General features: G+C 41.9%; 1 protein-coding gene across 1 annotated transcript; it reads left to right on the top strand.

The window, feature by feature from the left end:
- The first annotated feature begins 1,609 nt into the window (after nucleotides 1-1,609).
- Nucleotides 1,610-15,355, top strand: LOC139384836 (cellular retinoic acid-binding protein 1-like). Its single transcript, XM_071129732.1, has 4 exons — nucleotides 1,610-1,750; nucleotides 3,251-3,429; nucleotides 5,016-5,129; nucleotides 14,934-15,355. Exons 1-4 carry the CDS (start codon nucleotides 1,681-1,683, stop codon nucleotides 14,988-14,990), a joined length of 420 nt encoding a protein of 139 aa, XP_070985833.1. The 5' UTR covers nucleotides 1,610-1,680; the 3' UTR covers nucleotides 14,991-15,355.
- The last annotated feature ends 9 nt before the right edge of the window (nucleotides 15,356-15,364 follow it).

Below are 15,364 nucleotides of genomic sequence, written 5' to 3'. Positions count from 1 at the left end.
ACACAAGGTCATGTATCTGTGTTGCTAGATATTAGGGGAGATGGATAGGATCCATTAGAAAAGAGTCAGTTTAATTTAAATCCAATGTACAGTCTTAGGGGGAAAAAGGTTCTATTTAGAGCCAAAGAGTGTTCTATCGCTTATTTCATATATTTCGCCCCTAAAGGTGAAGCAAGAGAGAACCCTTTTTGGTTCTTTAAAAAAAAAAAGTTTTTAAGAGTGTATGGTTAACTAGTGGAGCAGCGCTCTAAGGCAGTGCATCTCAGTGCTAGAGGCATCACTGCAGACCCTGGTTCGATCCCGGGACTGTATCACAACCGGCCGTGATCGAGAGTCCCATAGGGCGGCGCACAATTGGCCCAGTGTTGTCCGGGTTAGGGGAGGCCGGGGTAGGCCGTCATTCTAAATAAGAATTTGTTCTTAACCGACTTGCCTAGTTAAACAAAAACGACGTCATAGTCCCAAGTGTGCATACAGATTTCAGGGAGGATGAACATCTTGACTAAGCTGTCACCCATTAATCTGTTTGAAATATTTTGTCATTCAAATGTCTATGGATTGTCTCATCACAACCAGCAGAATACTTTCAAAGTTAGAAAATGTTTATCAAATCAGTGAATTATCCCTTTAATGTGTATTTCTCTCCTCACAGCAGGATACTAATAATTAAATAAGTCCACTCACTAAAAAAACTAAAACAAAGCTGCACGAACCTCGTGAAAGGGTAATTCATTCAACGCTTAACACAGAAAATCAAACCATTTCTCTGATTTTCTTTCCCCTACTGCTCTCTGTGTGTTCAAAGAAAAACAGCACCCAAAGGCTAAAGACAAATCTATTGATTGATGAGACAAACTGTGGTGGACCAGCATGCATAGGGAAATAGATGGGAGCCTTTTTAACGTGACACTTCCTGGAGGGATGACAGAGTGCTCCCAGCTCTGCTCTATACATGAATTATCAACTGCTGTCTGGAAGCCACTTTGTCAAAGAGATTGATGAAGAGCCATCAGAAAGAGAACAAATCAGACTTGATGGGAAGGGGAGTGAGTGAAGCTATCGGGGCCTCTCATTCTGTGTTGGAGTGAGTTGGTGAGTTGAGGGGGAGGCTTGAGTTGAATTGGACTTAATGGGAAATGTATTGAATGCATGTTTAGTCTGATCCTTAGCTGTATCCAGGGAGAGAGAGGGCTTGTCAATGGGATGAACGTTAGATGGACATTGACTCCCATCGTTTATCATAGAAAGATCTTAGATCTTATCACAACTACAATATTGGTTTATATTGGAAACCATAATCGCACTCAACGCTTCATTATATTGCTGTGATGGGGACGTCCATGGTTCTTTTCTATGGGATTCATTCCATTTAAATGTCCTATTTATATTGCAGGCTTGAAACGAGACCACCTGAACCCCTGTCCATCTGTCATTTAAAATGGTCATTAAGAGGAGGACATTTCACTCACTACAGGACTAGAGAGAGAGGAGCATGCTGGGAGGGGTTATTACACAGAGAGAGAGAGGAGCATGCTGTGAGGGGTTATTACAGAGAGAGAGAAAGGGAGGGAGGGTGAAAGGGAGAGCGTAGGGGAGGGATAGTGGGACAGTGAGCTGAGGAGATACAGAGCATATCAAGAGGCAGAGAGAGACCGGTACACGTCGAGCCTTCCCAAGAAAATGACCAATTTCGCAGGCACTTGGAAAATGAGAAGCAGTGAGAATTTTGATGAACTACTCAAAGCACTTGGTAAGATGTCTATAGTTCTTACCTTCTATCATTAAGAGCTATTTGAAAGAATAAATACTTAACCATATACTATCAAAATCCTAACTGTTCTTTCTCTATTGTGTCCGACTACCAAACGCATCATTATTTTCATCTGTGTTCTGTTATTTGGGGAAATATTTGAGAAAACAATAATTGGGAGAGGCCACAGGGTGTGTGACATCTTGATTATCTTTGAGTTTCGCATATATCATCAGTTTTAGGATCATCCCAGCATGCATTAATCCATGTACTTTGTTCATTTGAGATGCATTTTATGTTGTCATTTTGTTGATATTCCCGAAAGTCAACTGAGTTGGGCATGTATATAATTTTTTTTTTGAAAATGTACACAAGGTGCACATGTAACACATATTATAATACACTTCCATATTACAAATCAGCTTGATCTTGTGTGTTGTTTCCTGCCATAGAATAATCATCTTTTCAGTGAAAGCAGTGAGGGTGGATCATCCCAACGCTGCACTGTTGAGCCAGGCTGGTGTGGAATAGATGAGACAATTCACTGTGTATGTTTTCTCAAATGCGTCTCCTGTGACTGACTTAATCTGAGCTCTAGGTATTGGCTTGGACAAAACTTTGGCTTTTGGTACCATAGTTTTTTTTTTTTCATCGTGGAACAAAGAGATGAGAGGAGAAAAAAATGTGAAGAGATTGAACTCCTCTCCTCTGGGGAACTCAAGTACACCGATTGTTTAAATGAGAGCAATAAGACTAGTACTGAAGGATACAGTATTTGAGAGAGAGCAGCTCTGAAAACATATGCAGAGGGGAATGAATGGAAACAGCAAGACATTTTCTCATCCAATTGGTTAAATTGTAACTGTGTGACAGAGCCAACTAGCTCCACAATAACTTCTTGGAGGAATCCATCAGTCTGCAGAAGAGCTAAACAAAGCTAATGACTCCAGCATTCCTTGTTTTCATCACCTTGTCATAGCATCCACCCATATTTGCAACATCTGCTGATAACCATCTCATTTGCAGTTGCTTGCCTTGAGAACTCTGTATATAACAACTTGAATACCTACAGTGCACCATTGATTTCTTCTCACACTCCCAAGAACCTTCTGTCTACCATGACTTTGTCACAAATAGGTAACACTGCCACTATGCATTTCTCTTGTAAATAAGCACAACCTACACCTTTGAAAGTGGAATTCATGATTGTTTTCCTTCTATCAATGGCGCCAGGAGGAGACAGAAATGTAACTGTACTCATCCTTGAATTATAGGTGAGGATAGGCGCAAACATGTCATACCAAATGTCAGTACAAGTCAAACGATAGCCCCGTGAAGCCATATTGTCACCATGGGTTCAACCCAGTGGCATGTCAAGGTTGTGTACAGTCAGTTGTCATAACCTGACAAAGTCAAAACTGATCAATGACACATGCAATTGGTTATGCAGCACTTATGACTGTTAAAGTAAGCGTAATGACAGGTGTTATTTGCCCACAGGCGTCAATGCTATGTTGAGGAAGGTGGCTGGTGCCGCGGCGTCCAAACCTCACGTGGAGATCAGGCAGAATGGGGAGCAGTTCTACATCAAGACCTCCACCACCGTGCGCACCACCGAGATCAACTTCCTCATAGGCCAGGAGTTCAATGAGGAGACGGTAGATGGCAGGAAGTGCAAGGTAAAGTCTCTGAGTCTGCCCTCATATAATGCAAAGGTAGTCTCTGCCCCTATACAATGTAAAGGTAGTCTCTGCCCCTATACAATGTAAAGGTAGTCTCTGCCTCTATACAATGTAAAGGTAGTCTCTGCCCCTATACAATGTAAAGGTAGTCTCTGTCCCATACAATGTAAAGGTAGTCTCTGCCCCATACAATGTAAAGGTAGTCTCTGCCTCCATACAATGTAAAGGTAGTCTCTGCCCCCATACAATGTAAAGGTAGTCTGCTCCCATACAATGTAAAGGTAGTCTGCTCCCATACAATGGAAAGGTAGTCTCTGCCCCCATACAATGTAAAAGTAGTCTCTGCCCCTATACAATGTAAAGGTAGTCTCTGCCCCCAAACAATTGAAAGGTAGTCTCTGCCCCCATACATTTGAAAGGTATACTCTGCCCCTATACAATGTAAAGGTAGTCTCTGCCCCATACAATGTAAAGGTAGTCTCTGCCCCTATACAATGTAAAGGTAGTCTCTGCCCCCATACAATGTAAAGGTAGTCTGCTCCCATACAATGTAAAGGTAGTCTCTGCCCCCATACAATGTAAAGGTAGTCTCTGCCCCCATACAATGTAAAGGTCGTCTCTGCCCCTATACAAAGTAAAGGTAGTCTCTGCCCCCATACAATGTAAAGGTAGTCTCTGCCCCTATACAATGTAAAGGTAGCCTGCTCCCATACAATGTAAAGGTAGTCTCTGCCCCCATACAATGTAAAGGTCGTCTCTGCCCCTATACAAAGTAAAGATAGTCTCTGCCCCCATACAATGTAAAGGTAGTCTCTGCCCCTATACAATGTAAAGGTAGTCTCTGCCCCCATACAATCTAAAGGTACTCTCTGCCCCCATACAATGTAAAGGTAGTCTGCTCCCATACAATGTAAAGGTAGTCTGCTCCCATACAATGTAAAGGTAGTCTCTGCCCCCATACAATGTAAAGGTAGTCTCTGCCCCTATACAATGTAAAGGTAGTCTCTGCTCCCATACAATGTAAAGGTAGTCTCTGCCCCTATACAATGTAAAGGTAGCCTGCTCCCATACAATGTAAAGGTAGTCTGCTCCCATACAATGTAAAGGTAGTCTCTGCCCCTATACAATGTAAAGGTAGCCTGCTCCTATACAATGTAAAGGTAGCCTGCTCCCATACAATGTAAAGGTAGCCTGCTCCCATACAATGTAAAGGTAGCCTGCTCCCATACAATGTAAAGGTAGTCTGCTCCCATACAATGTAAAGGTAGTCTGCTTCCATACAATGTAAAGGTAGTCTGCTTCCATACAATGTAAAGGTAGTCTGCTCCCATACAATGTAATGGTAGTCTGCTTCCATACAATGTAAAGGTAGTCTGCTCCCATACAATGTAATGGTAATGTCCCAATCCTATTCAGATAGCATTTGTACGGATGAAGGAAAGGAGACAAGAAGAGGAAGCTACATTGAGACGCAGCCCATGTTCACTCATTCAGATCAGATCCCCTTTAGATAAGTGAGGACATGAAAGTACATGGATGTATTGACATGGACCCTCTTCATTGCATTACACTCATATCAACAGAGCCTGGCCACATGGGAGACAGAGAGCAAAATGTACTGCAGGCAGACTCTCCTGGATGGCAACGGCCCAAGAACCTTCTGGACCAGAGAGCTGAGGGGAGATGAACTCATACTGGTGAGGACGTTTGTGACTAAAGAAAGGTAGTAGGCAAGACTGTCATGTCAGGCCCCCTCAGTTGTATCTATTTGTACACTGAAACTATAGAAGAGTGTTATTTTCACAAGTAACTCAAAGATCTCAAATGTGTCTATCAAATTAGTTTTATGATGTATACAAATCAAATCAAATTGTATTTTTCACATGTTTCGTAAACAGGTGTAGACTAAACAGTGAAATGCTTGCTTATGAGTCCTTTTCAAACAATGCAGAGAGAAAGAGAAAGATTCAAATAATATATAGTGGCATGAGGAATAAATACACACTGAATAACAATAACGAGTAAAAAATAACATGGCTATATACAGGGAGTAGAAAATAACATGGCTATATACAGGGAGTAGAAAATAACATGGCTATATACAGGGAGTAGAAAATAACATGGCTATATACAGGGAGTAGAAAATAACAAGGCTATATATAACATGGCTATATATAGGGAGTAGAAAATAACATGGCTATATATAACATGGCTATATACAGGGAGTAGAAAATAACATGGCTATATACGGGGAGTAGAAAATAACATGGCTTTATACGGGGAGTAGAAAATAACATGGCTTTATACGGGGAGTAGAAAATAACATGGCTTTAGACGGGGAGTAGAAAATAACATGGCTTTATACGGGGAGTAGAAAATAACATGGCTCTATACGGGGAGTAGAAAATAACATGGCTTTATACGGGGAGTAGAAAATAACATGGCTATATACGGGGAGTAGAAAATAACATGGCTTTATACAGGGAGTAGAAAATAACATGGCTATAAATAACATGGCTTTATACAGGGAGTAGAAAATAGCATGGCTGAAAATAACATGGCTATATACGGGGAGTAGAAAATAAAATGGCTTTATACAGGAAGTAGAAAATAACATGGCTTTATACGGGGAGTAGAAAATAACATGGCTTTATACGGGGAGTAGAAAATAACATGGCTATATACGGGGAGTAGAAAATAACATGGCTATATACGGGGAGTAGAAAATAACATGGCTATATACGGGGAGTAGAAAATAACATGGCTTTATATGGGGAGTAGAAAATAACATGGCTTTATACAGGGAGTAGAAAATAACATGGCTTTATACAGGGAGTAGAAAATAACATGGCTATAAATAACATGGCTTTATACAGGGAGTAGAAAATAGCATGGCTATAAATAACATGGCTTTATACAGGGAGTAGAAAATAACATGGCTATATACGGGGAGTAGAAAATAAAATGGCTTTATACAGGAAGTAGAAAATAACATGGCTTTATACGGGGAGTAGAAAATAACATGGCTTTATACAGGGAGTAGAAAATAACATGGCTATATATATACAGGGAGTAGAAAATAACATGGCTTTAGACAGGGAGTAGAAAATAACATGGCTATAAATAACATGGCTTTATACAGGGAGTAGAAAAGAACATGGCTTTAGACGGGGAGTAGAAAAGAACATGGCTATATACAGGGAGTAGAAAATAACATGGCTTTATATGGGGAGTAGAAAATAACATGGCTTTATACGGGGAGTAGAAAATAACATGGCTATATACGGGGAGTAGAAAATAACATGGCTTTATACGGGGAGTAGAAAATAACATGGCTATATACGGGGAGTAGAAAATAACATGGCTATATACGGGGAGTAGAAAATAACATGGCTTTATACAGGGAGTAGAAAATAACATGGCTTTATACAGGGAGTAGAAATAACATGGCTATAAATAACATGGCTTTATACAGGGAGTAGAAAATAGCATGGCTATAAATAACATGGCTTTATACATGGAGTAGAAATAACATGGCTATATACGGGGAGTAGAAAATAAAATGGCTTTATACAGGAAGTAGAAAATAACATGGCTTTAGACAGGGAGTATAACATGGCTTTATACAGGGAGTAGAAAATAAAATGGCTATACAGGAAAATAACATGGCTTTATACAGGGAGTAGAAAATAACATGGCTTTATATAACATGGCTATATACAGGGAGTAGAAAATAACATGGCTTTAGACAGGGAGTAGAAAATAACATGGCTATAAATAACATGGCTTTATACAGGGAGTAGAAAATAACATGGCTTTAGACGGGGAGTAGAAAATAACATGGCTATATACAGGGAGTAGAAAATAACATGGCTTTAGACAGGGAGTAGAAAATAACATGGCTTTATACAGGGAGTAGAAAATAACATGGCTTTATACAGGGAGTAGAAAATAACATGGTTATATACAGGGAGTAGAAAATAACATGGCTTTATACGGGGAGTAGAAAATAACATGGCTTTATACAGGGAGTAGAAAATAACATGGCTTTAGACGGGGAGTAGAAAATAACATGGCTTTAGACGGGGAGTAGAAAATAACATGGCTTTATACGGGGAGTAGAAAATAACATGGCTTTATACAGGGAGTAGAAAATAACATGGCTTTAGACGGGGAGTAGAAAATAACATGGCTTTAGACGGGGAGTAGAAAATAACATGGCTTTATACGGGGAGTAGAAAATAACATGGCTTTAGACGGGGAGTAGAAAATAACATGGCTTTATACGGGGAGTAGAAAATAACATGGCTTTATACAGGGAGTAGAAAATAACATGGCTTTATACAGGGAGTAGAAAAGAACATGGCTTTAGATGGGGAGTAGAAAATAACATGGCTATATACAGGGAGTAGAAAATAACATGGCTTTAGACGGGGAGTAGAAAATAACATGGCTTTATACAGGGAGTAGAAAATAACATGGCTATAAATAACATGGCTTTATACAGGGAGTAGAAAATAACATGGCTTTATACGGGGAGTAGAAAATAACATGGCTTTATACGGGGAGTAGAAAATAACATGGCTATAAATAACATGGCTTTATACGGGGAGTAGAAAATAACATGGCTTTATACAGGGAGTAGAAAATAACATGGCTTTATACAGGGAGTAGAAAATAACATGGCTGTAAATAACATGGCTTTATACAGGGAGTAGAAAATAACATGGCTATAAATAACATGGCTTTATACAGGGAGTAGAAAATAACATGGCTGTAAATAACATGGCTTTATACAGGGAGTAGAAAATAACATGGCTATAAATAACATGGCTTTATACAGGGAGTAGAAAATAACATGGCTTTATACGGGGAGTAGAAAATAACATGGCTTTATACGGGGAGTAGAAAATAACATGGCTATAAATAACATGGCTTTATACGGGGAGTAGAAAATAACATGGCTTTATACAGGGAGTAGAAAATAACATGGCTTTATACAGGGAGTAGAAAATAACATGGCTATAAATAACATGGCTTTATACAGGGAGTAGAAAATAACATGACTATAAATAACATGGCTATATACAGGGAGTAGATAATAACATAACATATACAGGGAGTAGGCTTTATACAGGGAGTAGATAATAACATGGCTATATACAGGGAGTAGATAATAACATGACTATAAATAACATGGCTATATACAGGGAGTAGATAATAACATGGCTTTATACAGGGAGTAGAAAATAACATGGCTTTATACAGGGAGTAGAAAATAACATGGCATGGCTTTATACAGGGGTGAGTAGATAACATGGCTTTAACATGGCTATAATTAACATGGCTTACAGGGAGTATTCGGTGAGTAGAAAATAACATGGCTATATATATAGGGAGTAGAAAATAACATGGCTTTATACAGGGAGTAGAAAATAACATGGCTATAAATAACATGGCTATATACAGTGCCTTGCGAAACTATTCGGCCCCCTTGAACTTTGCGACCTTTTGCCACATTTCAGGCTTCAAACATAAAGATATAAAACTGTATTTTTTTGTGAAGAATCAACAACAAGTGGGACACAATCATGAAGTGGAACGACATTTATTGGACATTTCAAACTTTTTTAACAAATCAAAAACTGAAAAATTGGGCGTGCAAAATTATTCAGCCCCTTTACTTTCAGTGCAGCAAACTCTCTCCAGAAGTTCAGTGAGGATCTCTGAATGATCCAATGTTGACCTAAATGACTAATGATGATAAATACAATCCACCTGTGTGTAATCAAGTCTCCGTATAAATGCACCTGCACTGTGATAGTCTCAGAGGTCCGTTAAAAGCGCAGAGAGCATCATGAAGAACAAGGAACACACCAGGCAGGTCCGAGATACTGTTGTGAAGAAGTTTAAAGCCGGATTTGGATACAAAAAGATTTCCCAAGCTTTAAACATCCCAAGGAGCACTGTGCAAGCGATAATATTGAAATGGAAGGAGTATCAGACCACTGCAAATCTACCAAGACCTGGCCGTCCCTCTAAACTTTCAGCTCATACAAGGAGAAGACTGATCAGAGATGCAGCCAAGAGGCCCATAATCACTCTGGATGAACTGCAGAGATCTACAGCTGAGGTGGGAGACTCTATCCATAGGACAACAATCAGTCGTATATTGCACAAATCTGGCCTTTATGGAAGAGTGGCAAGAAGAAAGCCATTTCTTAAAGATATCCATAAAAAGTGTCGTTTAAAGTTTGCCACAAGCCACCTGGGAGACACACCAAACATGTGGAAGAAGGTGCTCTGGTCAGATGAAACCAAAATTGAACTTTTTGGCAACAATGCAAAACGTTATGTTTGGCGTAAAAGCAACACAGCTCATCACCCTGAACACACCATACCCACTGTCAAACATGGTGGTGGCAGCATCATGGTTTGGGCCTGCTTTTCTTCAGCAGGGACAGGGAAGATGGTTAAAATTGATGGGAAGATGGATGGAGCCAAATACAGGACCATTCTGCAAGTAAACCTGATGGAGTCTGCAAAAGACCTGAGACTGGGACGGAGATTTGTCTTCCAACAAGACAATGATCCAAAACATAAAGCAAAATCTACAATGGAATGGTTCAAAAATAAACATATCCAGGTGTTAGAATGGCCAAGTCAAAGTCCAGACCTGAATCCAATCGAGAATCTGTGGAAAGAACTGAAAACTGCTGTTCACAAATGCTCTCCATCCAACCTCACTGAGCTCGAGCTGTTTTGCAAGGAGGAATGGGAAAAAATGTCAGTCTCTCGATGTGCAAAACTGATAGAGACATACCTCAAGCGACTTACAGCTGTAATCACAGCAAAAGGTGTCGCTACAAAGTATTAACTTAAGGGGGCTGAATAATTTTGCACGCCCAATTTTTCGGTTTTTGATTTGTTAAAAAAGTTTGAAATATCCAATAAATGTCGTTCGACTTCATGATTGTGTCCCACTTGTTGTTGATTCTTCACAAAAAAATACAGTTTTATATCTTTATGTTTGAAGCCTGAAATGTGGCAAAAGGTCGCAAAGTTCAAGGGGGCCGAATACTTTCGCAAGGCACTGTATACAGGGAGTAGAAATAACATGGCTAAAGAGTCTAGTAGAGTCCAGTGTGTGTGTGTAGAGTCCAGTGCGTGGTGGAGTCCAGTGTGTGGGTGGAGTCCAGTGCGTGTGTAGAGTCCAGTGTGTGGTGGAGTCCAGTGCGTGGTGGAGTCCAGTGTGTGGGTGGAGTCCAGTGCGTGTGTAGAGTCCAGTGCGTGTAGAGTCCAGTGTGTGGGTGGAGTCCAGTGCGTGTAGAGTCCAGTGCGTGGGTAGAGTCCAGTGCGTGGGTAGAGTCCAGTGCGTGTGTGTAGAGTCCAGTGCGTGTGTGTAGAGTCCGGTGTGTGGGTGGAGTCCAGTGTGTGGGTGGAGTCCAGTTTGTGGGTGGAGTCCAATGCGTGGGTAGAGTCCAGTGCGTGGGTAGTGTCCAGTGTGTGTGGAGTCCAGTGTGTGTGTAGAGTCCAGTGTGTGGGTGGAGTTCAGTGTGTGTGTGTAGAGTCCAGTGCGTGTGTGTAGAGTCCAGTGTGTGGTGGAGTCCAGTGCATGTGTAGAGTCCAGTGCGTGTAGAGTCCAGTGTGTGGGTGGAGTCCAGTGCGTGGGTAGAGTCCAGTGTGTGGTGGAGTCCAGTGCGTGTGTAGAGTCCAGTGTGTGGGTGGAGTCAAGTGCGTGGGTAGAGTCCAGTGCGTGTGTCCAGTGTGTGGGTGGAGAGTCCAGTGCGTGTGTAGAGTCCAGTGTGTGTGTGTAGAGTCCAGTGCGTGTGGAGTCCAGTGTGTGTGTGTGTAGAGTCCAGTGTGTGGGTGGAGTTCAGTGTGTGTGTAGAGTTCAGTGTGTGTGTAGAGTCCAGTGTGTGTGTAGAGTCCAGTGTGTGTGTGTAGAGTCCAGTGCGTGTGTAGAGTCCAGTGTGTGTGTAGAGTCCAGTGTGTGTGTGTAGAGTCCAGTGTGTGTGTGTAGAGTCCAGTGTGTGTGTGTAGAGTCCAGTGTGTGGGTGGAGTTCAGTGTGTGTGTAGAGTTCAGTGTGTGTGTAGAGTCCAGTGTGTGTGTAGAGTCCAGTGTGTGTGTAGAGTCCAGTGCGTGTGTAGAGTCCAGTGTGTGTGTAGAGTCCAGTGTGTGTGTGTAGAGTCCAGTGTGTGTGTGTAGAGTCCAGTGTGTGTGTGTAGAGTCCAGTGTGTGTGTAGAGTTCAGTGTGTGTGTAGAGTCCAGCGTGTGTGGAGTCCAGTGCGTGTGTAGAGTCCAGTGCGTGTGTAGAGTCCAGTGTGTGTGTGTGTAGAGTCCAGTGTGTGTGTAGAGTCCAGTGTGTGTGTAGAGACCCGTGTGTGTGTGTGTAGAGTCCAGTGTGTGGGTGTAGAGTCCAGTGTGTGTGTGTATAGAGTCCAGTGTGTGTGTAGAGTCCAGTGTGTGTGTGTAGAGTCCAGTGTGTGTGTAGAGTCAAGTGTGTGTGTGTAGAGTTCAGTGTGTGTGTAGAGTTCAGCGTGTGTGTAGAGTCCAGCGTGTGTGTAGAGTCCAGTGTGTGTGTGTGTGTAGAGTCCAGTGTGTGTGTGTGTAGAGTCCAGTGTGTGTGTAGAGTCCAGTGTGTGTGTGTAGAGTCCAGTGTGTGTGTGTGAGACCCGTGTGTGTGTGTAGAGTCCAGTGTGTGTGTAGAGACCCGTGTGTGTGTGTAGAGTCAGTGTGTGTGTAGAGACCCGTGTGTGTGTGTAGAGTCAGTGCAAGAGAGTTGGTGCAAAAATAAAGGGTCAATGCAGGTAGTCTGGGTAGCCATTTGATTAGCTCTTTAGCAGTCTAATGGCTTGGGGGTAGAAGCGCATCCTGTTGGTTCCAGACTTGGTGCACTGGTACCCCAAACTGTTAGTGTTAACATTTCATTCTGAACCCAGAAGAGAGTAGGCCTGCACTTCATACTATTCCCCAAGAGATTATACTGTAGGTTCAAACAGACGCTTGACATCAAAGCTAAGACAAGCTTTTCCACCAGAACACTCCGTATGATGGATTTTGCTCTGCACAGCCTAACTCAGAAACTATTGTCACTGTTACGAACACCTCTGAAAGGGTTCCTAAGGGATTTCAAAGCTTGTTCTTTGATGTATTGGTACTGGCTGATATTATACTGCACAAAAATATATGTTTGCTGTTAATTAAGCTCCTCACATACCAGGTCCTTACATCCATCAAAAACAGTTCTTGACTTCTTCACGGCACTGGCTTTCATATTAAAAAGAAGATGTGCTTTTTGTAGACTTCTGGCCTGTTTTAATTTTATAGACTGATTGACAACAGTAAATGGGGCCAATAACCTTAGATTCCAGTTTATAAGTGATGAGGATAACCTCTTTATTGACTCTTACAAAGCCCAGAGGGAAATCAAGAGGAAAACCTCTATGTAAGGGACTCCTTTCTGGATAGCATGCTTGGACTTCGCAACAGGAGATGCTATGAACAAACATGAAATGTGTGTATCAACTCAAGGGTGCGTAGTTCTGTGCATATTGAGCCACATGATAGGTCTGTGAGGCCGTTGTTGGACAACTGTCTGATTGTTTAGAGATGGGATCATGAGGTTGGCTCAGAGTTTTGTCCCATATTAGAGGGAGAGGTCAGTGTAACATGTGTTTCCCGCTAGGCACACAATCTTGTGTTTTACTGTGGAGGAAAATACTTTTTCACTAAATGCTCAACTTGGTAGGGTCTCAAAAGGTGGGAACCATGACTTTTTCTTATTGAATTACCGCAATATGGAGAAAGTCCCCAATGCACTGCATCTGCCCATCCACATGCAGCAAAACCCACTGGATGACAAAGAAGGTGCCACGATACACTTCTTCCCAGGTCCCACACATCGAAAAACATAACCCCAGAATTTTGTTCTCACAGGCCAATGGATCTAAATTTGAACAATTTGAACAATTTGTTTATTAATTCCAGGGAGCTAATGGGCAGCGCCTCATCCTCCACTAAAACAAGCCTGCTCTCCTTCCGGGGACAAAGGAATCTGGACATGGCCAGGAAAACGGAAATGCAGGTGGCTCACATCAAAGCATCTATGAGCTGATGAGGAAATGAAGCTTTGAAAGAGGGAGGGATGGAGGGGGTGTTGGGGGAAAGAAAGTAATGAAGACCGTATGTTCTGGTTTCACTGTATTCAGTGATGTAAGACAGAGTCCAGGATGTGTTCATTAGCATGGAGAAATCTCAGGGGACTAGTTTAGTTTAATAGGACGGGCAGCAGGGGATGTAGTTACTCTGTAGCCTGTAGTTACTGCATGTGTTCCTGACTGACACACTGTTCACGTTATCTACCATGCTGTTGTCCTGTAGTTACTCTGATACTGCATGTGTTCCTGACTGAGAAACTGTTAATGTTATCTACCATGCTGTTGTCCTGTAATTACTCTGATACTGCATGTGTTCCTGACTGACACACTGTTCACGTTATCTACCATGCTGTTGTCCTGTAGTTACTCTGATACTGCATGTGTTCCTGACTGACACACTGTTCACGTTATCTACCATGCTGTTGTCCTGTAGTTACTCTGATACTGCATGTGTTCCTGACTGACACACTGTTCACGTTATCTACCATGCTGTTGTCCTGTAGTTACTCTGATACTGCATGTGTTCCTGACTGACACACTGTTCACGTTATCTACCATGCTGTTGTCCTGTAGTTACTCTGATACTGCATGTGTTCCTGACTGACACACTGTTCACGTTATCTACCATGCTGTTGTCCTGTAAAATATTGACGCCCCAATGTAAGAGGCGGGGGCCTTCCCTTCTCCAGTGCCTGATGCAGGCCTTTACCGCCAGAGTGTGTGTGTGTGTAGGGTTAAAAGCTACTGGCTGTCTGCCCGCAATAATGTGCCTCATTGATCATGTGTTAGAAAACGCCAATGGACCATGACGCATCTCACGTTAATGGCTCCCTGGACACTCGCTGCACACGGCAGATGGCTCCATCTTAGCGCCATTCTTTAAACCCGAATGATACTTTCCTCCCTCCCTGGGTGCTGGGGTAATGATGATCTGTGGTGCTGACAAGTTCGATTGCAGTCTTGCTGCACCTCTGAAAGTACCATAAATCTTTGGGGGCTCGATGCTCCTCTGCCACCCACACATCTTGATCATTTCCCCTCTTCCCTCATTAATTCACTGATACTGTAGCAGATGCCATGTGCCAAATGGACTGTTTTTGGACAGGAAATCTCAACCAGTTGTGTGCTAAAGCAGTCTTCCATTCTGTCACAATGAGAGTTTGAACAATAAATATATTTTTGAATTTAAAAAAAAATCTCACTTGACACCAGTTGTCATATTTGAGATGAACACAAAATGTTCCTGTGTTCTTATCTGAAGGTTCAAGGTCTGATCTACAACAGCAGGAAGCACTTCTGTTGAGAACTGGCATCTTTCATCCCTTTCCCTTCTTTTTCAGACCTTTGGGGCAGACGACGTGGTTTGCACACGGATTTACGTACGAGAAAATAAATAACGTAGCTTCAGGACCGACCAGGACCATCATAATGGGCTCCATCCCCCTTGGTACAGCTGCAGTAACTCTCCAACACATCCATCTTCAGAGAAATATTTCATAACATAGCATCATATATCAGATTAAACAGACATTTACCATGCTTCATGTAACTACACCAAACATGCAATTGTATTTAGACAGTTTCTCATGCCAACTGCCACTTTAATAAAACAATGTTTCATCCTTTTTGTATTTAGTGTTTTGTCAGTATTGGCAATAAGAGACCATATACATATCATTTCAATATATTGTATTATTTGGTCAGGGAGTACAGAGGCCATGCAGCCGAAACACGTCGGTTTAAAAAAAACGTTTCTATTGAACATGCCATA

Source organism: Oncorhynchus clarkii, chromosome 26 (genome assembly GCF_045791955.1).
Source record: "Oncorhynchus clarkii lewisi isolate Uvic-CL-2024 chromosome 26, UVic_Ocla_1.0, whole genome shotgun sequence".
In the NCBI taxonomy this organism is placed as follows: domain Eukaryota; kingdom Metazoa; phylum Chordata; class Actinopteri; order Salmoniformes; family Salmonidae; genus Oncorhynchus; species Oncorhynchus clarkii.
The sequence above is the reverse complement of the archived record's forward strand: the minus strand, read 5'-3'. Positions and strand labels throughout refer to the sequence as shown.

Bases quoted from the DNA above. Each gene is read 5' to 3' on its own strand.
- LOC139384836 (XM_071129732.1), top strand. From the start codon at position 1,681: ATGACCAATTTCGCAGGCACTTGGAAAATGAGAAGCAGTGAGAATTTT. The intron at 3,430-5,015 runs GTAAAGTCTCTG...TCATATCAACAG, and splicing joins TAGATGGCAGGAAGTGCAAG to AGCCTGGCCACATGGGAGAC. The intron at 5,130-14,933 runs GTGAGGACGTTT...CTTCTTTTTCAG, and splicing joins GGGGAGATGAACTCATACTG to ACCTTTGGGGCAGACGACGT.